Below are 22,270 nucleotides of genomic sequence, written 5' to 3' on the forward strand. Positions count from 1 at the left end.
AATTATTTAATTTTTTTTTTTTTTTTTTTTGGGCTACTTGTTTCCCTGTCTGCCCACGTTACTAGCTCATTGGTTGATGAGTAAGGTGCCTCCCCTCTCATCATGACACCTGTTGTCAGGCGGAGGTTATAAACACGTGTCTAAAATAAGTTTAGAAACACACATGACCTGAAGAAGGCTTCTGGCCAAAACATCAGTTCTTCAGTGCAACTACTGCGCTGTTTTTGATGATACATTTGAATTTTTCATTTAAAAGATGCCTTACTTTTTGCATTTCTCATTTTGGCTCTTGGGATCCGCACCTGTCATGAAACATCAGCTTGTGTGCTGTGTTTTCTCTTTCACTTTTGTCTATTCATAATATGAAAACAGTGGAGTCTGTTGGACAAACTATTTAATAGCACAACTTTCAAATGATCTCAAAAGCTTTTCACTGCCATCTGTGTGTTGTTTCTCTGTGTTTTGTTTTTCGCAAATCAGCCAACATACATGCTGATATAGATATATCTGTGATGAGTTAATATTCATATATCGGTCACCAGTTCAGTACAAACAAATAAAACGGAAACAGAAATTTTCAAATACCAGCACCCTTACTGTTAAGAAATGGAAACCTTATTATATGAAAAGTTTTCCTATATAATATACTTCTAAATGAACTGCGCAGAGAACAGAGAGAGAGAGAGAAAGAGAGAGAGAGGGAAAGAGAGAGAGAGAGAGCTGTGTGATACCTCTCTTTGGAGATGTTCTTGTTCTCCTTTTTCCATCTGGTTTTGAAGTCAGTGCAAAACTCAAACCAGAGCATGAAGAAGTAACCGGTGGCCACCTCCTTCTCTCCTGTCTTGGGCTTCAGACCGAAGTACAGCACCAGCTCCTGAAAACTGTGAGCAGAAAAGAGAAATAAAAACCAGGAGGCAATCTTAGTTTATTTCTTTCAAGCCAAACTCTCAAGTCTAGCGCCAGATGCTAAAGTTTCTGGCTCAATAATGACATTTTATAGATGCTGATACAACAACTTGCACTGACACTGAAAACCTCTGAGCATAAGGTCATCTTCAGCTGTATTTTTTTTTTTTTTATGAGATCAGCATCTAAATATATTTTTCTGATATCGAACAATTTCAAATGGGTCCCAAAGCTGTTCTAATATGATTTTTTCCCCCACAAAATATCATATGATGGAAATTTTGTGATAAGTTGGGTTAACATGAGGCTTGACAACCTCCTGAATGCCACTGGCTGTCAAATGCTTGCAGGGCACATTGTGAAGTCAGAAGGCATTGTTAAAACCCAATGATAGGCCAGTAATTAAATACAACGAGGCATGAAAAGCACAGCATGGTTTTATTATCCCACCTTTTTTGCACAGTCATCAGCTGATAGGAAGTTTCGGCGTGTTCTTTCCAAGCTGCAAAGAAAAACACAAGGGGATGCTTCAGTGGCAGCCGGACAGAGATGACATTTTAAATAGTCATAATCCTGTTGTTGTTTTTTTTTTTTTTTTGGACAGTCTGTTGATATAAATACTCATAGAGACACACTAAGAACCTCTTGTATGATGATGACCCTGTCAAATGGAGCCAGACGACCATTTGGCCTCTTCAAAACAGCAATTACACGCTCAGTTGTTCAACAATGGAGCCATTCTTACTGCCACTTTCAAATTGCTTTGTCATTATCACAAAATAAGAGGCACACTACTGCCTGTCTCTGCCCGTCTGTAATGCTGGGGGATTCTGTTTCAGCTGCAGGAAAATGTCCTTCTCAGCAAATTTATTTAATCTATATAGGTTTCTATCTTAAAATTAGATTTTTCTTTAAGCATGTGGAAAAAAATCTGTCATCTCACTCAATAGTTTTATTTGATTACAATGCAACTTTGGAACATTTCACAAATTTCCTGGAATCAAAGTCCTTTGAAACAAATGACCTCACTGCGACTGTGACAATGTCAAAACAGGGATCTTAGCGTGTTCCAGATGCCGCTGAGGGGTAACCTGCTGCAAGTGATTTGAACCTGGCATCCTTTTTACGTAATGTCAGTAAACTGCACACAGCAGTTCACCCATCCAGCTGGTCTGGGATGTTTTATACTAAAGGACTCCAAAGCGATGAGAGATGCAAACTATCTAACAGTGTTAAGTATAGCTTTTGATTACACTGTTAAGTTTCAGTGCAGCATTTCCCGTGGGTTCATGAGGTTCCCAGCCTGTGTTCATACCCAACAGCAGAATTTAACTTCAGCAAACAGGCTGACTCTACAAGGCTCGCATAAAAGTAATGAGACGCTGTCCTCTGTTGCAGCTCTACTTAGTGATTTATGCAGATAAAATGTGTTTTACGTTTTTTAAAAAATCTTGCCTGGTGCCGCTGTGTGACTGCACACTAAAATGCCTTAGTGAGATGTTTTTTTTTTTTTTTTCTGTGTGAGAAAGACTCTGAGTAGACGGACAGAGTCTCAGAGCCTGTCTGTCTCAGGCAGGAGTCTCTCAGTCATTGCCAAATCTGTCTGATCCCTATCTGAGTGTCTAGCCTTAGCTCTGAACCCATCCCAACTCCCGGCTATCTCCTCACACACAGAGATACCAAACTCCCTCCACCAATAGGGAACAGGGACGCAGATACTCACCACAGTAACAGGATGTTGCCTACCTTTATCTGAATGCTAGAGACAAAGAAATAATTTGGAGTGTATTTGGACAGAGAGAGGGAGGGGGGATGGATATGCCCCTGAAAAAAGACTGACCACATCACATGTTCATGCTCACTGGATGGTTGTGGCACAGCAGAGCACATAGCTACATACTGGCACTGGGCAGCAATGTCATGATGTGCATAGACTAACAACTGTGTATTGCATTAAACCGGGCATTTTGTATGTAGACCAGGATTTAACAAAATACAGTCAAGTGAAATGTTTTCATTGTGGCTGAATGTTGTCCTTGAGCACTGAGAATGGTTTCAGAGGTATTAGAGTTGTAGATATTTCATGGTGCATTACATTTCTGGAGAGAAATCTTCCTGATCGTGCAAAAGTGAACAGCGACTCTGCTTCTGTTTTTGCTCTTCGGGCATATTTTTGGGGTGAAATTGGTGTAGAATTTCAGTTGAACTGGCACTGAGAAGAACTTGAAAAATCCTGAATTTGAGCTGCTGAAACCTGTGGTCAACCTGAACAAGATGTAAACCGCATGAGTCACTTTAATGACTCACTTACATATATCTAGTCTGAACAGCTCACATTCATTGCAATTCTAATGAAAATCATGTTAAAAGTAACACCCTGTACTAAAATATGTTGTTGACATGCCTAGTGTTAGAAAGTGACACAAATGTGTGTTCTCCCAAGTGCTGTGTGTATTAAATACATTTGCCACTGTACAATGTATGACTGTGGTTACTCACCATTCAAAACGAAAGCTTCCATCTTGTCCTTAAAAGGCTGGAGGTGTTCCTCAGGTGAGTCAGAGCAAACTCTCTGTACGCCTTTCTCACACACTGCGAAACAGACACAACAAATGGATTTTGGAAAATTGACAAAAATGATTCAGGGAATCTTATTTGTCCTGGTTTTTATGTTGAAGGAAGAAGTTAAAAAACTAAATGTAAAACTAAATGTAAAATCTGCCACATTTTCCTTTTTAGCTGCCCTCTGTCTTTGGCTGATATACCACCATAGTGGTACAATTGCAAGTTTTTACTAGCTTTTACTTTGCTGTTGTATTCTGAACACGGATGTAGATTTTTTTTTCCTGGTAAAATACAGGCACACAGTTTGTTTGGAATGGAAATGCTGTTTAATTGACAGGTGATCTCTGGGATGTGCAGCACAAAACACCACAGCAGTGAAAGCTTAGCACCAAAGATGGGCACTACATAAAAAAAAAAGAAAACTAAAACAAAAGGAAACAAAAACAAAATATCATGGTTTACCATTTTAAGATTTGCTAGAGTTGCTAAATTTAGTCTGTTTCATGTTCCTTAGACCTAGAATTTCTTCATCTTAGTGTCTGATGGAGATGGAGGTGATGCAGAGCATTTTTAGATCCCAAGGTTTCTAAAGACACCAAACATGTCCTTCTGAATTAAAGAGAATGTGAATAAAAGGATTCTCAAGACATCTAGATATTTTCTATTTGATGACATTGTGCATTTGAATAGTTCACTAAATACAAGTGTGTTGTAGCTTCTGTGAAGCGTTTCAACCAGCAGATACAGAATATATGTGCCATTCATGTACAATATGGGGAAAATATTATTATTATTTTTTTTTAACTCTGATGATACCCTTTAGCCTAGTGCAGACAGACAGTAAGAAAGACAGAAACCAAGAGAGCAAGACGGCAACACATTTGAAGAGGACAATGCTGGGATGGACTTGCTCCACCTGTGTCAAAGTTATCATATCAGTATGATTTCCCCCTTAGATGTCACCTATTTAGATTGACCTAGCGATGGCGACTCTGTTCTCTCTCTCTCTTTCTCTCTCTCTGTCTCTCTATCTCCCGCTTCCTCTCCCTGTCTGCGGCTCCAAGTTGCTCTATTTGGTTCCTCTGTCCAATCAGTGGATCACAGGAGCCAGTCTCCCCAGCCAGTCATAATAGCGGCTGCAGGGGGAGCCGAGCCCCCCGAGCTCCTGCCCCTACGCTCGATCAACATCTCCCAGATAAGATTACAAAAGAATACTGTTTTCGTTTGGGATTTGTGTAAACGTTGGAGGCAGGCATCTCAAGCCTTTCTTTCTTTTGTCTGCCTTTTGTGGCCGGCAAGAGTTTGCTTATTTGAGACTGAAGAGGGTCACAGGCTCTCACATAAACAGGGTCGACTGATGAGGAGAGAGCTGTGGTGAGATCGAGACAGAAATTCTAGCCTGTGCACCATCGCAGTGATTAGGTGTCTTGGTGAGGTGTGGGTGCTTGCAAAACCTTTCTTACAGCAGGGGTTTTAAGGTTTTGATGAAGACATTCTTGAATTGTTCTCCTTGTAAATCTCTGCTTCCATGTGGCCTATCAGCACCACCAGAACACTGGAACAATATGTCCTTACTGACATCAATCTATCAACAAAATGTGGATTTGATGCATCAAGCACAGCATGTACTAAAGTCAGTGGAAGTTCTCTTAAAGGATTACAACTTGGCAACCCATATTTCATATGGAAACAGTATAAACACAACCACTACTGGAAAATTGCTTGAAAATGTAAAAGCAATGAAAAAGTTTCACCTAACCTCATAATTCATGTAAAAAACAGATGGGGCATTATTAGTCCATATATCACTGTAGGGATAAATTATAGTCATTTTTAAAGAGCTAAAGTAACGGTAATGATACTGGAAATGAGGCCAAGAGCCTTCTCAAACCTGAAGGCAATGGGACCAAAATTCATCGGGCTCATTTTTTAAATGTTTCATAATGAATGGCCACATAGAGCAAAGGCTTTTTGAGTGCCTTGAATCTCTTTTTACTCATGGCCAAACATCAAGCCAGATCACTTAAGAGAAATGACCCCGCTCTCCTCAACCCCATGCAGCAATTAACTCTGTTGGGAAACATTTCAGACAAGCCCAATGTAGAGCACAGAGAGAGTGAACAGCGACAGAAGCAGAGGTTCAAACCAGGCATGAGGGTGGTTCAAACAGGCAGAACAAAAGAAACCTGCGATGGGCCATCCAGATTGTATGGTGGTTTGGGTAGATGGGCTGATAAGACAAAGCTGTGTTGAGAGGTAAAGAAAGCTATCTGTGGCACACATCTGGGGGCCACACTGGAGCCCAGCTGATATAGCTGAGCAGGTTGAGCATCTGTGCATCTCTGCAGAGGCCCAAACAGAGATACAAGAGGTCTGGAGATTACATAAGAAGAACGGTACGGTCTCTCAGCGCTGGCGACGGGGGCACAAAGGCACAACGATGGGAGATCTGATGGGCATGATTAGGAGCTGGATCTGAAAGGCGCCAGGCCAGTATCAGCAGAGAGACTCCTACTAGTCTCTGTGTGCGTACACACACACACACACATTCACACAAATAAAACGCATGCAAAAACACACGTGTATGCATAGGGATATAAATGCACACAAATACATTGAAACAAGTACATACAGAGGGAGAAAGCAAGCGACGCACATTGTCCTCAACATGACCATAGTCTGGTGAAACTGGCTGGCATTCTGAGAGGCGTCATATGGGCACACTTAGGGACAGAAGAAAGCAGGCGAGGAGGAAAAGAAGTAGGAGAGGAAATCTTTTGTTCTGGGCTTTAGCTTAGTTGGGTTTGGTCAAAGAAGCAGGCCTTTAGCCCTAAGTATAAACAGTTTCTCAATGGCTGGGGCCAGGGATGGGAAACCAGGGTGGTGAGAAGCAGAGTGGGTGGGAAGGACAGAGGAAAAATGATGCCAGACTGGGCCGAGGTTTGGTCTTGTGGGAACTCTCAAGAGCAACACAAAATCACAGTGATAGAGTTACATGGGCTGACTGAGGTTTTCAAACAAAAACACACAACAAAATGACCACAAGGCGAATCTATTCCGGTCACCCAGTCACATGGATGCTAAAGCGTACTGTCTGTCTGTTCAAAGTCGATAGAATGTTTTGGGGAATGTTTTGGGAATGTGCGCAACCAACTAATACTGAACCGGAGGAGGGAATTGGTATTGATTACTCTATATTCCAGATACACACCTCACAAAAATGGACCTGGAATATGTTGGAGACTTCAGCTCCCACTGACTCATACCTGTCAGATCTCGTCCGAGCTGTCTCAGGTCTTTGCTGAGGTCCGCAAACTTGGCCTGCGCTGCCAGGAAGACATCTTGAGGTTCAGGAAGTGGGAACATGCTCTTGTCTGTGCCAGCATTCTGGTGGAATCCAATTGAAAAGACAACTGAGTACCACATGTGTTAAACCAGAATCTCCTTAACTTATTAAGTGTCACTTTGGGACCCTGGCAAACATGCTAGTACTTTAAGTACAGTATGTGGGAGACCACCAGTCATAAGTTTGCAACTGCAATCAAGCGCTTAAGAAATGCTGCTTCAGTGCATTTGCTGTTGATTTATTAGCCATATTTTAAAGCGTCCCCTGAGTGGGAAGGCTGGTGCGGAGCCTAAGGCAAACGTTCCATCTCTGACTTAAACTAAATATGCATTTTTTTTAATGTGAGCATAAAAATGCAGACATGAATGAACGTCTCTTCTCATCATAAGATTCCTTAACTAACCATAACTCATAGTTTGTTTGTTTTTTTTTTTGTTGTTGTTGTTGTTTTTTTTTGCAACATAGCATGCTGTGCACGGTTTCCAAAATGCACTGTCTACATACATCAGCATCACATCTTTTTCATATATTATGCACATCAAATCAGAGGCTGGCATAGAACTTTTTCATGTTTAGTTAAAGTGTTTCAGAAGTAAAGTTTCAGCATTTCTCTTCTGTGATGCTTGGTAAATAAAAAAACATTTATTGATTAAACGAGATACAGGATTCTTGACATTAATAATGTAAAAACATTAAATTCATGCACAGTAAAACACACATCATCTCCTGACAACAGCCAGACATCTGTCACAGAGAGGGGAACGTTTTGTTTTGTCATTACCTCGTCCACATTGTGCAAGTAATATGACACCACGTAGTCCACCAGGCTGATGCGATTGTCCTGGGAGGAGGAGGAGCAAATGCATCAGTGATCATCAGCGAAAACACACAAAAGAAAAAAAAAACAGCAAGTCACATTAGTCTGTAGACTATGTCAAACAGTACACTGCTATGTGACCTGCCTGAAGATATTGCACAACACTGAGACCCATGTCCTAGTGCATGCAAGAGAGGAATATACATAATTTGTGATTTTATTCTGTTTTAGTCTTTGTGTTGAGTACATATGCATTCCTCCAGCAACCCATTGCTTCCTATTCATACAGATGAACACATTCGCATGTGGTAGTTGACAAGTTCCCAGTCACCTCTTTTGGTCATTTGGCTACAACTGGGGTTAAATGCCTTGCTGGTGGTGATGGAGGGAGGGCAGGATCTCACCCTCTATCCCTGCCTTATTATTTTTTTTTATTCTCACTTTTATTTACCCAAGATAAGTTGCCCATGCGTGCCTGCTCAACATTGTCCTGCCACACCTTCCCTCACTTTTATCCATTCACATCAGAGTGCATTTTTTTCCATGCTAGTTGTCTTCTGTTAGTCACTGAGCCAGTTCCAGATCAAAAACCTGACCACCTATGGGAGAAATGATATATAGTGTGAAAAAAAAAATAGTGTGACATTTGGACAGTCAATCTAACAATAACTGGTGTAATTAAAAAAAAAAAAGAAAAAATTGCAAACGGCTGAGTGGTTGGCCTCCATACATGCACTGTTGGGATTCTCCTCCCTTGTAATATATTTGTTGTCATCTGTGAAGAAAAATGCCGGATCATCCAAAGAGGCAGCCATGCTGTTGTAACTCTAACTAATATTTTTTATGGCTCAGTAGCAAGCTAAATGATTCTAGCTGTAAATTTAGCAGGTGAAGCCTGTAACAGAGCGGCCAGCATATTTAATGTGTGTGTGTGTGTGTGTGTGTGTGTGTGTGTGTGTTAGTAAAATAATTATTTGAGTTGGAAAATGGAAGCATAAATTCAGTGGATCCTGCCCCACTTAACAAATAACATGCAGATAAAATCGCCCACGTTTTAAATAAAATATTAAATCTGAGGCTGGGACAGGGATAATCAATAATTATTATAATAATAATAATAAACATGTGAAAAATCCAGGTATATCCCTCGTAGAGAAAAAGTGTTGGATCCAGAATTCTATATTTGGGAAAAGCTTTGTCCTCAGCGGTATGTCAGACTCCTGAGGCCTATTGTCTGAAAGACCCAGTGCAAGGAAAGAGGACCCCTCAGGTGGCTAAGCCTTACCCTGCTCTTGACATCCTTCAGTTTGGGGAGGATCTCCAGGCCAAAGCCATCAGCCTGGCCCCTGGTCCTGCTGCCTCCGTTCATGTGGTTCCCCAAGGCCAGCACCAGTCCCATCACCTCCCTCACACTGTCCTGCTCCAGCAGAACCTCAGTAGACAAACAGGGTCAACAGTGTTAAAATGCATAAGGCAGACAACTGGTGTTCCCTGTCAGAGACTTCATAGATATTTCAAATTACATGGTTATTGGTGATTAAGTGGAATCATTGTAATATATCAAGTAAAATCCAGTAATATCATATGTGTAATCATATGATCACACAATGTATGTTTAAGATCATATACACATCTTTAACCCCCTTTCTTCTTCAATATGTGTCCTGTCTGATTGGATTGTACTTGGATTGAGCGAAAATGCACAGAATTCACATGTAAATGCACCCAAAAGACATTATACATCTTATCACCCAAACCAGTGTTGGTCAGAGACACATTTGGCCACACAGATAAAAAAGTAGGGATGCATACATACAGAGTGCACAGGTAAATCAAACAACCAGCTGGCAACTCAAATAAAAGCATATTTATTAATTAAAATGGATGGTTAACAAAAAAATGACAAGTAAAGTAAAGTAAGGTAAAATAATATGGACAAAACTTGTTTTCTCCAGTATTACTGAAAGAAAAACATCAAAGTATGGAACAAGTGGACCAATCAGAAGCCTTTCCCGATGTGCCACTGCAGCACCGCTTTGAACAGGGCATTGTTATCCTGTGCAAGTGATGCAAAAAGCTCCTGCCTACCTTGCAGACAGAAGAGACTATTTGGAGCTTGCGTTGGATGGAGGCTATGCCGTCGATGAAAGCTGACTGGAAGATGATGCAGTGCGCTCTGCCTGCAAAGTCTGGGATCTGAGAAAGCTCATACAGGAACCTGAAACACAACATGCACAGTGAACACAGAGGATGTGTATTTCTGTTTGTAGGTGGGTCATATAACACAAGGGGGGATACTGACTGTTCAGGTTTGTCCAGCAGTTTGACTTGGTCTTCCTCTGACGTCTCGTAGTGTTTCTTGATCCTGTCCAGCTCCTCTGGCTGACCTCTCTGAGGCGCAGATGATTAGAAATGTCAATAGGCACAGCTGGTTCATAATTCTACTACAGTAAATGTATTAAAACCAATGAAAATAGATAACAAAAGTGTGCTGTGTGACGTACATTTTCATACAGCGCTTCAATGGTCTCCATGTCCACCAAGGAGTTGTCTACATTCAGCACAGCTATTAGTAAGACAATAACAAAGCACATATTAGGCCTTCAAGTCATAATTCACCATCAACATTTTTCTATAAATACTTCCTACAGATCAATTTTGTCTATATCACTGACTGATACACACAACTTTTGGCTGTTTTTTTATTTTGCTGTTTTAACCAACCGGTGTCTGAAAAATTTCCGGGCACACATATAGAGGTGCATTTTACCTTTCAAATTTGTTGGTGTAAAGAAAAGAAGAAGAACTGAGTAGTTAGGATGAGCCACCATGGTTGAACAGACAAAAAAAAAAAAAAAAAAGTGCCAGGAAGAATAAGACTGGCCGCACTGTTTGACTGACTGATTTCCAGGAAAGTGCAGTGTCAAAACACCACAGCATTGACCGCTTAGCATTTAAGATGTTGGCAAAGTTTAAAAAAAAAAAAAGAAAAGAAATAAAATACAAAAACAGATTCCGTGGATTGCTATGTTCAACTTGAAGATCAAGTCCACTTGTACTCTGGGAAACTAACAAACAAACAAAGTGAGGCAATCAAGAATCACATTTGATGGGAATGGCTGAAACTATGCTAAGAGGGACCAGAGTTCTTCATGGGTCTGTGATGATCCTGGGTTTGATTTATTGGGGAGAACATAAAATGAAACGTGAAGACATGAACCGAGAACTGCGGAGCCCCAGAGGGCCCACGTGGTCGTCTGACATGAACACAGAGAGCCAGTGCATTCCTTTTACTGTGAAACACAGCCTGCTGCTCGATGAAGAGACTGAATCTGGGGATGAACAATGCAGATCGCCTCTCTGTAACTCTCTTGCTGACAATGTGATGCACTTTTAGCCTTTAGTCCTACTTTAAATTCACTAGCCGCTCATATTCAAATAGTCATAGATGAAATACAGGATAAGGGGAGGGAGGTTAAGGGTGATGCTCGGGGAATATTAACCGAGAGCTATGTTCAGGCGGCTGTGGTGACCTGAAAGTTAAGAGCCAATGTTATGATTGGATGGCCGCTAGTTCAAAGTCTCAGATTGGCTGGGAAAATGTGGTTACATTGCCAATACATCAGGCCATTATCAAGTTCTTATTAAAAATTAGATATCTGGCCACTCTAATATGATCAGTGCAGTTGGTTTGATTATCAGCTGTCTCTGGGTTTCAGATCTTATGATGTTCTGTATATTATTCCAAGTTTTTTTTTTTTTTTTTTTAGATTTTTTGCGGGACAAGAATGGTCATATTTAAAGTGTAATAATGTTAAATACCAGCAGCTTCAATATTGGTATCATTATTCGCCTTCAAAACCTATATAGGTCAAATACAGTTATGCTCTGTTATGTTTGCTTGATGTTCAAATATATAATTGTACCACGCAGTTCCTCTGGGTAAATGACTCAGGATAGACTTTAAAAAATGGCTTAGCAGCTTGTATCAAAGATACAAGCTGTACTATTAACATTTCGCTCGTTGGTGAAACATATACCTCACCACAAGCTATGTTTACATGTTGATATTTTTGTCTGATGAAAAGACTGACAATATGACTCCCAAATATGAGTTTTACATGTTTTGAGGCCTGAGGGGATTTGCTTGCATGTGTAAAGCATTCCTTTTTTTTTTTTTTTAAGATTATTTTTTCAGCATTATTTGACATTCACAGTGGAGATAGACAGGGGAGAGAGGGGGGATGACATGCAGCAAAGGACCTGAGGTCGGATTTGAACCCCGGTCGCTGTGATTGGGACTGAGCCCTGGTACATGGTACGCACTCTTTACTGGTGAGCCACCAGTGCACCCATGTGTAAAACATTCCTAATGAATGAACTATTTTTTTTTTAAAGACATAACTTTAAAAAAAAAAAAGAGTTTTTTTTTTAAATTTCAAATAAAATTTTAATTACTCAAGGATATAATGAGAACATCCAACAATCCAAACAGATAAAGTCTGTAATGAATTTATATAACTAACCTTGTTGTATGTCTTTCATCTCCAGGTGGAGGCTGGAGATGAGGATGCCCACAGCCTGGGAGCGCTTACCATCCAGCAACTTAATAATCTAAAGCACACAACAGACACACACACACACACACACACACACACACACACACACACACACACACACACACATACACACACACACAGAGTTACCATGACTACCTGAAAACCACTGACCATTAGTGAGGGTGATTAGTAGCGAGTCTACTGTTTAGAGATAGCCCGGAGCAAACACGGCTGTTGTTATGTTTTACCTTAATGCATTTGCAACTTGTGCATGTGTAGCCAAGGCTGCCAGAGCAGAACACAATGCATCTCATTAGGTGAGTGAATGGGAAATCAGGTCACAGGGAAAATTAGATCAATTACTCATGTTTTTGACCAATTTTCCTTAAATAAAAACATAAGTTTCTCTCTCAAATCAAACCCACTTAATGGGTTGAAAGGAACTAAACAGGAGGAACTGATGAGAAAACAAGAGAGTATACAGTATTTGGTTTAATCTGGTGGTTCCAGGTCACTTAAAAAGGGGAAAAAAGAGAGAAACAATACTATTATACAAATTCAAATAACAGAGGGTTATGTACTGTATCATGATATGAACGGGAATTCTGTAAATTTTAAAGCCTTTCTGAGCATCGCCACTTTTTTATGTGTTCTAAAAAATATTAGTCATGTTAAAAGGAAACAACACAGGGGAAAGTACTCCTAGTGTCAACAATTAAAATAGAAAAGGCCTTTATCTGAAGGGCAGAGTGTTATCGACCCACCTGCACAGCAGAGTAAACTCAATGGCATCGACCCCCTCTAGTGAACAATGGACACATTACAATCTTACTGTACTCCTACTGTTAGCAGGCTACCTTCAGCTGTATGGATTAATCAGCAGCAAAAAAAAAAAAAAAAATCCTGATGCTGATGTGTGTTTCACATGATGTTACAGTATGGTCAATTTCTTTTGTATTACCTTCCTGACTTTGGCTTTCTTCTCAAAGGCTTCTGACAGCGGTTTCCTTTTAGTCTGCATGGTGGTCTTGGCAAAAAGATCTTCAAACTCGCTGGTGTTGATTATATCTGGTTCCTCTAAAGAGTTCCACAGTGTGTTGTTACTGAGGAAGACAAAAAACAGAAACATAGGTTCATTTTATATTTTATCTCTCAAGGCACATCTTTAGGTTCTGATTTAAGTAATTGTACTTTTTCAGCTTGACTGTGCAGTGTTTTAGAGAACAGCCAACAGAGCAGTGTGGCTTTGGGTTACATGACGCAAATTGGGAAACTAATAACATGGGACTGATATTGGTCTTTTATCAAAAATGTTGACTAGCCACTGTCATCCCTGTCGGATATGACTGATATGGAACAGTTTAAGCGATCAAAGATTTATTGTGGACTTGATCAGTATTTCACTGGTTGTCTTTGGGAAGCCACTAACCTGAATTGGTTCTAATGAGACAATTTATTTGGATTCCACACAAGGATGCATGAATATGTATCATTTTCATGGGTTTTCATTGAAGAGTTTTAGTGTCCGGTGATAGTTTAAATGCTTTTTCTGAGACCTCTCCACCCTGAGAGGAATAAAATTCTCAGGGAAACATTAAATACTTGTAATTGTTTGGCATAAAAACAGTCAAATCTAATGATATTGAATATCACCACAAAATAATAGCTATCAGCTGTTTCAAACCAAAAATATCAGTATGGGTATGAGCCTTCAAAAACCATCAGTGGATGAATCTTAAACTAAGCTCATGCTGTTGGAGTGATCAATACACTTCAGAAGAAGACCCGCTGGTTAATGGTTTGAATGGATTGGTTCTGATTGGGTATGGACCATGGCCAGAGGGTGTCCCATGTTGAGACAGTGGGGCATATGAAAGCCCAGATGGAGACTGTGTACTATCGCATTGAACTGAATTCCTCTTGCCTTGTCTTTTTTTCCAAAGCAGTTTTGACTTTTCTGCTGGGAAGCAATTGAATGGATGAGGACTGCTGTGGGAACTGCTCAGTGAAGTGTGTGGGCGAGAGCCACACACAAACTGTAGGAGACTGTGGTTAACATAAGTGCACACTTGGCTGCAAAACCTAACTAAAGTGGATGTCTAAGTGTGGGTTCTAAGGGATAAGGAGGCCTTTCACAAAGTATCAGCTTTCAGCAGGACAGCCGAGGAAGCCTGCAAACACAACACCACACAAATCACTGTCTCCTGTACAAGCGAGCCTCGTCTTGGTTTCTGTCTTGGCTGTTGTCCCTCTATGTGTGTGTCAGTATGTGGGTTGAAACTAAAATTCATCTTACTTATTATACTTGGCAATTAAAGCGATACTGATTCTGGTGACGGGAAACTGATGACTGATTCTGGCTTCTAGTGTGTACCAGCGATAATGTCTGGTAAGTAAGAGCGCTGAGCCCATGCATCTACTGTTACTGCACACATGTAAAGGAGAAATGAACATTGTTAGATAATTTTGCCTCAGATGAGATTACATTAAAGCATGACACAGCTATCTTTTGTTTTGTTTCGGGATGTTTAGGTTACTTATATTTAAAAGTGATTTTAAGTTCAGTGATAATAGCTAAAGGATTAGATACATGTCATATTGTTAATAATCTTGCATTTTCGCTACAGGCATCTCTGGGCACCATAGACCCCCTTTGAAAAGTAATTACAAGCAATAAGGCAAGAATATTTCAAAATGTCCTGCTCAGAATCAGGTAAACTCTTACAGTTACTCTCAACTACAATTATAAACATACTACCCAACCCTCGGTCCCATGATGTAGGACAAGGCTCATGCTTCAGCTGTGAACCTACTTATTTTCCTGAATCTGGATCCTATTCCAGTAGAGGGGCTTCATGGGTTGGGAAGGCACTACAGCTGGTTTCCTGGGAGCTTTATCCACCTCGAGACCGAACATTGGAGGAGGAGGTGGTGGGGGAGCTAAGCCTGGTGTAGATGGAGGGGGCAGTGGTGGTGGTGGTGGTGGAGGAGGTGGTGGAGGGCCATGTGACACCTGCATTAGGTTTATGGCTGATGTAACGCATGGTGGAAGTGGTGGAGGAGGAGGCAGCGCGGTGGTGTCAGCTGGTATCAGGGTCTGGGAAGCAGCTGGTAGTGGTTGTGACACAGGTGACAGAGGATGAGGTGGAGGTACAGATGATGAAGAAGTGAGAAGTGCATCTTCCCTCTGTCCAGAGAGGGTCAGGTTGATGAAGCCCAGGTCGAGCTTTTTAGGATCCACCTTGTGTTGCTGAGGGCTGGTTCGCACAGCTCCATCCCCATCCTCAGGAGCCTTGATGAAGGTGTCCCGGTCTGTCTGGATGCAGACATTGCGGAAGGATTTATGTAAAATGTCATCTCCCGTAGACACTGCAATGTCTTTGACGTCCCCACGTTGACGAGGCCCACCACGGGAGAGCTCGCTCTGTAGCTGGGCCAAGGTGAACTCAAGCCGGGCAACATTCTCCTCATTTTCCACCCTCAGTCTAGACAGCTCCCGGTCATAGTCCTCCTAAAATATAATGTTGGTTAGACTTGACATCTGTGGGGGTGAATGTGGGCCAATGCAGCAGTCATTTATAAACACATTGCATGTAGTTGGATCTCTGAAGCATTATTAATTAATTATTATTATATTATTACATGTATTGTAACATGATATTAGGGTTAGGGATGCATTTCTTTCTCTTCAGTGTAAGGTTAGCATCACATTGTACTATTATCTGGCTAAACACTTCACTTTATACTTTATACAGACCTGTAACTTTTCCAATTCTTCCTTGCATTCTCTCTTCAGCTGCAGAAGAGCAGCCTGGTGCTCTGAGAGAAAATACAGCATAAGACACAGGAATGAGGGGAGAAAACGTACAAAAGGCCCATTTGTTTTTGTGTTCCACAACAGATGCTCATTATTACAACAGTGGTGCCTGAGAGGGCTTTCTCACTGTGATGGATACAATGGTAATGTGGCCAGGTACAAGCCACAGCCAGACACTTACAGCAACCAGGAGACACTTGAGAGCCTTGGATAATTTTTCAGAACAAAATGAATCCATATTTATTCACAGCAAGAGGCTCCACATCGAGGTTCAGGACACATTGGGTCATTCTGGTCTAAAACAATATGCAACTTAACCATAAGATGGCAGTAGATGCTGAAAAGTAATTAAGCATCTGATTAACAGACCTTAGCACACAATACAATACTCAAACTCTTATGCAAACATTAAGCCACTAATGGATGATTAAAGCTATCATTTCGAGCAAGTGTAGCAAAGGAGGCTGTAAAGAAGGTGTGCACACATGGGGCATTTTTATCCCTTATCGAACAACCTTTGGTAAACCTATTAACAAATAGAAGCAGAATTATTTCAAGTAAGGCAAGTTAGACAGAGCGAAAAAAAAATGATTACTCCTCTTTGACAACGCCCTGAGAAGCTGATATTTATGACTGCTGTGCTTTTAAAGTGACCTAATTTTTTTTTACAGTGTAGTATACGCTTTACATTGACACTGAGTCAAAGTGGTTTGCACAATGACAGGGAGGTGGGCTATCTGAAAGTCAGCTTGTTGGACTTTTAGTTTTTGACAACTTACTTCACACCTAGTATTGCCCCGAAGGAATTAAACAGATCATTCTACACTGGAAAAGTGTTCTGCTCACAGGTACAAAATTAAGTGACCTGTGTTACTTTGGTGTACAATCTGAATCCCTTCACAAACGTACTTGCTGTGGAAACACACACACAGGGTGGAGGTGTATTTACATTAGCAGTGGAGCTTAATATCACACTGTACTGTACATCTACCACATGATACCACTGAGCAAACACTGCCACCCCATGTACTGCTTTGTTTCAAATTGACATCTATCACATTGTTAGTCTTACTGATATGCCTGTGAGTGAGTTTATTTTTCACATTTAGGATGGTGATAAATGAGTCATGGAGTCATTTTTTAAGGCGCTGTCGCAATTTTCTCTCATGTTTTGTCTCTTTTCAATGCATCACCATATTTGAATGTTTTTGATATGTAGTTATATATAATATTATGACCAGGACTTATCTACCTTATCTGACATGCTGCATACCATACTGTAAAATTACTGTCACACTTTTTCTATTCACTATTTCTATGCCATTACTACTCGATGCTGCATGAAATATTCTATGCAGTTGCAGTCATAAGGCAGACTATTCTGTGAGATACTGAGAACGAATTTGTGAAATACTGTGAAAATTCTATGTTGTCCGTGCAATATAGTCATATACTGGAGTACTGCTGTACTACACTCATATTAACTTATATTAACTGAAGTTTTTGATGACATTACACTCAAGTTAATATACACTTTTATTTTATTTTCTTAACTAAATTATCTGTTTTTGGAGCACCGTTGTTTTAAGAATTTAAATGTCTGATTTAACCTGGAGTTTGTCTGTGCAAATGACAAATAAAAAATGTTGGACCTTGAACATACTACTTTGTATAAATATTGCCATACCTGCTTCTGTATACTTCAGTCCAAGCTTTTCCTCCTTCACTGGTGGCCAGATGGCTTGTAGACGGCCAGGGGTTCGCTCCTCTCCCTCTACAGGAGAGGATGCCTCTGTCTAGAGGAGAAAGAGATTAAAACAGATTTATGAATAAACCAGCCATAAATTACACCATTAGTCCTTTGGAAACACAACACTATTCAAATGATAACTTAGGTGTAGTTATTTTTCCACAAATGTCCACAGAAAGAATCAAAGCCTGTGTAATCTCTTAATTAATCATTTTAGGTATGTTTGATTTTTTTCCATTATAATAACACAATGCATACTTCGCCATCACAAATGGTTTTCTTCTCAGGGGTCTTATTGGAAGTTCTCTCAAAAAAGGGCTCTCAGCACATCTTTATCACCTCTAATCTTCTTCCTCATGGCGTCCAGGTCCACCTTCTCCACTGGGTCCTTCTTTAAAGGCTTGGGAGTGAAGAAGGCCTTGAATGCATCAAATGCTGCCTCGGCACTAGAAACAGGAGGTTTTATAGGCTGTGCTAACTCTGAGGCATCTGCAGGCTCCTCTGTTTCAGGGTGCAGTTCTTCCTTCTCTCCCTCTTGATACTCTGTGCTGTCATTGTCCTCTGTTGTCTCACCCATCTCCCCTTCAGCTTCCCCATCAGCTCTGTCTGACTTGTCACTGGACTCTAACTTCTCTTCGATTGTCATCTCTCCTCTTTCCTCCCCCTTCTTTTTCTGGTTTAGGAACTGGGAAATCTGATTCAGGAAACTTCCCTGAATCTTTGAGTCCCCCTGCTTCTTCTCAAGCTCAGGGAGGATTGCCCTCCTCGCTCCCTGGGATGAGGGTTTGATCTGGGTTATGGTGTCATGCTCAGGCCCTGCCACTCCCTTCCTAAGGACCCTGAGGCCACTGAAGAGAGCAGGGAGCTGGATGGACGTATCTGTTGGGGATCCTGGGGAGAAGGTGGACCTGGTTGAAGTGGATCCAGGTGGAGGGTCACTGACTGGGGGAATTGAGAATACAGCAGAGTTTAGTACACTTTCCTGTGGGCTGCAAGGGTTGCCGAAATCGCTGGTGGAGTCTAGGGATATATCTCCTTTCTCCTCATCTTCATCGTCCTCCTTGACACTTTCCATTTCCTCTTCATCCTCCTGTATAAAACTGGAAGGCCCATCGGTTTGCTCCCGGTCATGTCCCAAAATTGGTGCCACTGTTTCTCCTGATTCAAACTGTTCTTTAACAGCAGGTCCTATCCTAGTCAGAGTTATCACTGCATTTCTTTTATTGGAATATCCACTGGTAGCAGGTTCCTTAATACTCACGGTAGACGAGATTTGAGAATCAGAAACCACACCCTCAGTGGACATATTTGCTGGTGTGACAATATCTAAAGGCCCTGAGATGAAATGCTCTTCTCCATTGTTATAAGTGAGCATGTTCTTATTGTGGAAGTCTGTGCTTTGAATGTTTTTGTCTGCTGTTGCCACTTCCATGATGAGTTCCTCAGCCTCATTTTGCTTGACACTGACTGCACAATCTATATTTGGAATGTGCTGACGTCTTGGTTGCATTAATTCATTCAAGACACACTCATCCACTGAGTCACCTACTTTATCAGTTTGATTGACGGTATGCATACACTGACTGAGTCTTTCTGGGGACTCGCTCTCGTCCAGCTGGTTTGTGTCAAAGGTCTGTTTCACCATATTACATTCCTCTGAGCAGCCACTTTCAATGTTTGTGGCTATGCTTTGTTGACTCTGTCTTGCTTGAACATCCTTCTCTAATTGGTTAATGTAATTCCTGACCTCCTCTGTTGAGTCTGCATCACTTCCTGTTGTGTTCACTGTTACCTGAACCTTATTTTTTTGCTCTCTTTCAACAGGCACTTTTTCTTTAGATGAGGAATTATCATGCTTGAAAACATCCCCAAAACTCAAATCCCTGTTTTTCTTTAGATTACCACTGAACTCAACATCTCCCTGCATTATGTCCTCATTCTCCTCTCCTGAGAGAGACCTGAAGAACTTCAGGATGGCTGTCTGCTGTTCCAGTTGCTGGGAGTCAGATCTGTGAGTGAAGATGGTGGTGAACTTATCCAGGATTGAGTTAGAGGGAAGTTCGGTGAAAGCTTTTCCTATAACCTCAGCATTGTGGTTACTGTCAACTCTGCTTAAATCCATGACTTGCTCTTTCAATGTAACTTTATATCAACTTACACAAGAAAAATGCAGTCTTAATAAAAATTGTCTCTTTGGTAATAAGGCATCTGTATGGCATGCACTCCTTATCCCAAAAACATTTATCTAACAAAATGCACTATCATGCAAATTCTTCTTACTTTGAATCTACTAAGGATTCAAGAAACCTGGTAACCAATACACTGTCTATTATAAACCTTAGAAAGTCATATCATCACCTCTGAAAACCGAACCTGCTTTCGCTCCAGTTTGTTGAAAAGAAATGGGTTTATCCTGTAACTGTAACAACAGTTCCTTCATGTCTTACCAGAGAGTTAACTTCCCAAACCTAAAAATGGAAGCAGCTGTTAGTCACTCAGGGTAACCAATGAAAGCAGAGAAATCCAAGGAGTAATGGAAAAGTATGGGTTTCCAAACCCAGCTCCATGGCCCCGCTTGCTGGAGTGATTCAGAGGCTGAGCTCAGTCTTCACCAGAGCTGCAGTCACTGCCAGATCCAAGTGCCATGTTTTCCTTCCACTTTCGGGTTCATATTCCCTTTGGTTCCTCCGTACCTGCTACAGCGGTTTACCGACAGCTCCCAGTTGTGCCGTGGACGTCATTCTACAGGTTGTGACAGTATAACTGAAAGCAGATGGTGTTTTTATCCTCTGTCTCTCCAACTTAAGCTTTGCTCCCTTAAGGCTTGTCCATTCCTACAGTGGCTGCCACCGTGTCAGACAACACCCTGACAGATCCGTGAGCTGCACTGTATAGGAAGCCAGCCAGAGCACATGGCAGGACACCACACCCACAGTTAGAGGAGAGTAAATAAATATGCAAGAGACCACTGTAAGTCTAACTAAACATATAGTTAAGGGGCAGGTCTCTCTACTCCTTTACAGGTTCTGAGCATTACCGGGCTAATCCGTGCTTCTTAGCAGGTCTAACCCCACCTACCCACACCACTAATGCTGCTCAAAATAAATCTAGTTTATCAATGGCAAGTGAAGATTTTTTTTTCACTTTGTAGACAATTTGATTTGTGATGATTTTAAGTTTGTGGGCTTTCATGAGTGGTTATGATTTTAAGAGCATTTTTTAAATTGCATACATAAAAATAACAGAACACAGAGCAGGAAAATAAAATTTTAAAGGTGACGTCAAAAAAATAATTCAAGATAACACCTTCCCTTCGGATGACACAACATAGTAGCACACCAACATGTCGTCATATTCTAAAATTAACTTCTTAATTAACACACATTGTTATTCTAAGGTCCCACCCTTGTTTGCATTTATGTTAAGAGTCATTGGGCAGCTGAAGAACACAAGATTAGTGGTAGCATTATATAACTTGGTCTGAGGTATAAAGCACCTTGTACATTATACCTCATGTATGCACAATGTACATACTTAATGTGTCTACAACATGTTACTCTGTGGAAAACTGGACAATACTTAATCTTAGTAATACTAATTAAGTACCTCTGCATTCAGAAGGTGGGTCATTGCAGCCTTTATGCAAGCTGTGTTTATGTAATAGAAATGAATCCAGATAATCCTATGGAGCAGTATTAGTTGTCATAGTGAACACAACAATAATTAGATCCTGAACAACCACGCTGGCCTGAATCCAGCATTAGGCAATGGCTTTACAGACTGTGCAGAAGGTATAGATCACTCAGCCATAATACATAGATGTCTCTGTATTGAATGCTTTCTTTTATTACCTAATTTTTGATCTGATTTATATTATCATTCAGAACAGTGAAGTTTGATATTTGTTTTATTTACAAATTCAGCGAGTATCCACGGTACTGTTGTTTGCCTGAAGTACTCACAGTCTGTGCAAACCTAATGGCAGTCTAACTTTATTGGAAACTTATTAAAGCAGCAAGAGGGGTTCACTGGCAGTCTGTGTTAGGACTCCACAACCATATATTGGGGACTTGGATGGTGTTTGAATCATTTGTCCAGATGATGACTTCAAGTATGCCATATATGCAATAAATTATTAAAACTGAATTTTCAGTGAGAGTGTTCAAGCCCCTTAATTACAGGTTTGACATATATTCTTTCTCTGACCTTCTTAAATTTGTTCTGCATTCGTGCACATTCAGTACTGTCTCCTAGGCCAGATATGAGAAGTCTGTCCTGCCCTTTCATCTGTAATGACCCACTGCTGTACAGCCCCACAGTGCCTGAATCAGAAAAGATGGAAATAATTTCTCATGATCAGGGTACATTGTCTGGTTTGGAGCTGATTGTCCATAATTTAAAGCTTGCTTGGACGAGAACACAGAATCAGTCTCAGCTTCTCTTTTCAAGTGGAATATCTTCAGGCAGTGTATCACATGACTGGGCAGATTATCGTCTAGATTCTTTGGTT

At 40.8% G+C, this 22,270-nt stretch overlaps 2 protein-coding genes across 2 annotated transcripts in view; both read right to left on the reverse strand.

The window, feature by feature from the left end:
* The window catches only part of LOC115356209 (formin-like), a 34,182-nt gene that overhangs the window by 1,423 nt on the left and 10,489 nt on the right, over nt 1–22,270 (reverse strand). Inside the window, exons 4-17 of the mRNA XM_030047282.1 lie at nt 17,698–17,806; nt 15,951–16,012; nt 15,007–15,704; nt 13,155–13,296; nt 12,161–12,248; nt 10,139–10,200; nt 9,937–10,025; nt 9,723–9,852; nt 8,920–9,066; nt 7,599–7,658; nt 6,738–6,858; nt 3,406–3,498; nt 1,357–1,408; nt 732–881 (exon numbers count right to left, since the gene is read on the reverse strand). Coding sequence (XP_029903142.1) covers nt 732–881; nt 1,357–1,408; nt 3,406–3,498; nt 6,738–6,858; nt 7,599–7,658; nt 8,920–9,066; nt 9,723–9,852; nt 9,937–10,025; nt 10,139–10,200; nt 12,161–12,248; nt 13,155–13,296; nt 15,007–15,704; nt 15,951–16,012; nt 17,698–17,806 — 2,003 coding nt within the window. The remainder of the gene's footprint in view (nt 1–731; nt 882–1,356; nt 1,409–3,405; nt 3,499–6,737; nt 6,859–7,598; nt 7,659–8,919; nt 9,067–9,722; nt 9,853–9,936; nt 10,026–10,138; nt 10,201–12,160; nt 12,249–13,154; nt 13,297–15,006; nt 15,705–15,950; nt 16,013–17,697; nt 17,807–22,270) is intronic.
* On the reverse strand, nt 18,019–20,600 carry LOC115356210 (uncharacterized). Its single transcript, XM_030047283.1, has one exon. It carries the CDS (start codon nt 19,880–19,882, stop codon nt 18,068–18,070), a length of 1,815 nt encoding a protein of 604 aa, XP_029903143.1. The 5' UTR covers nt 19,883–20,600; the 3' UTR covers nt 18,019–18,067.

This window comes from Myripristis murdjan, chromosome 24 (genome assembly GCF_902150065.1).
Source record: "Myripristis murdjan chromosome 24, fMyrMur1.1, whole genome shotgun sequence".
In the NCBI taxonomy this organism is placed as follows: domain Eukaryota; kingdom Metazoa; phylum Chordata; class Actinopteri; order Holocentriformes; family Holocentridae; genus Myripristis; species Myripristis murdjan.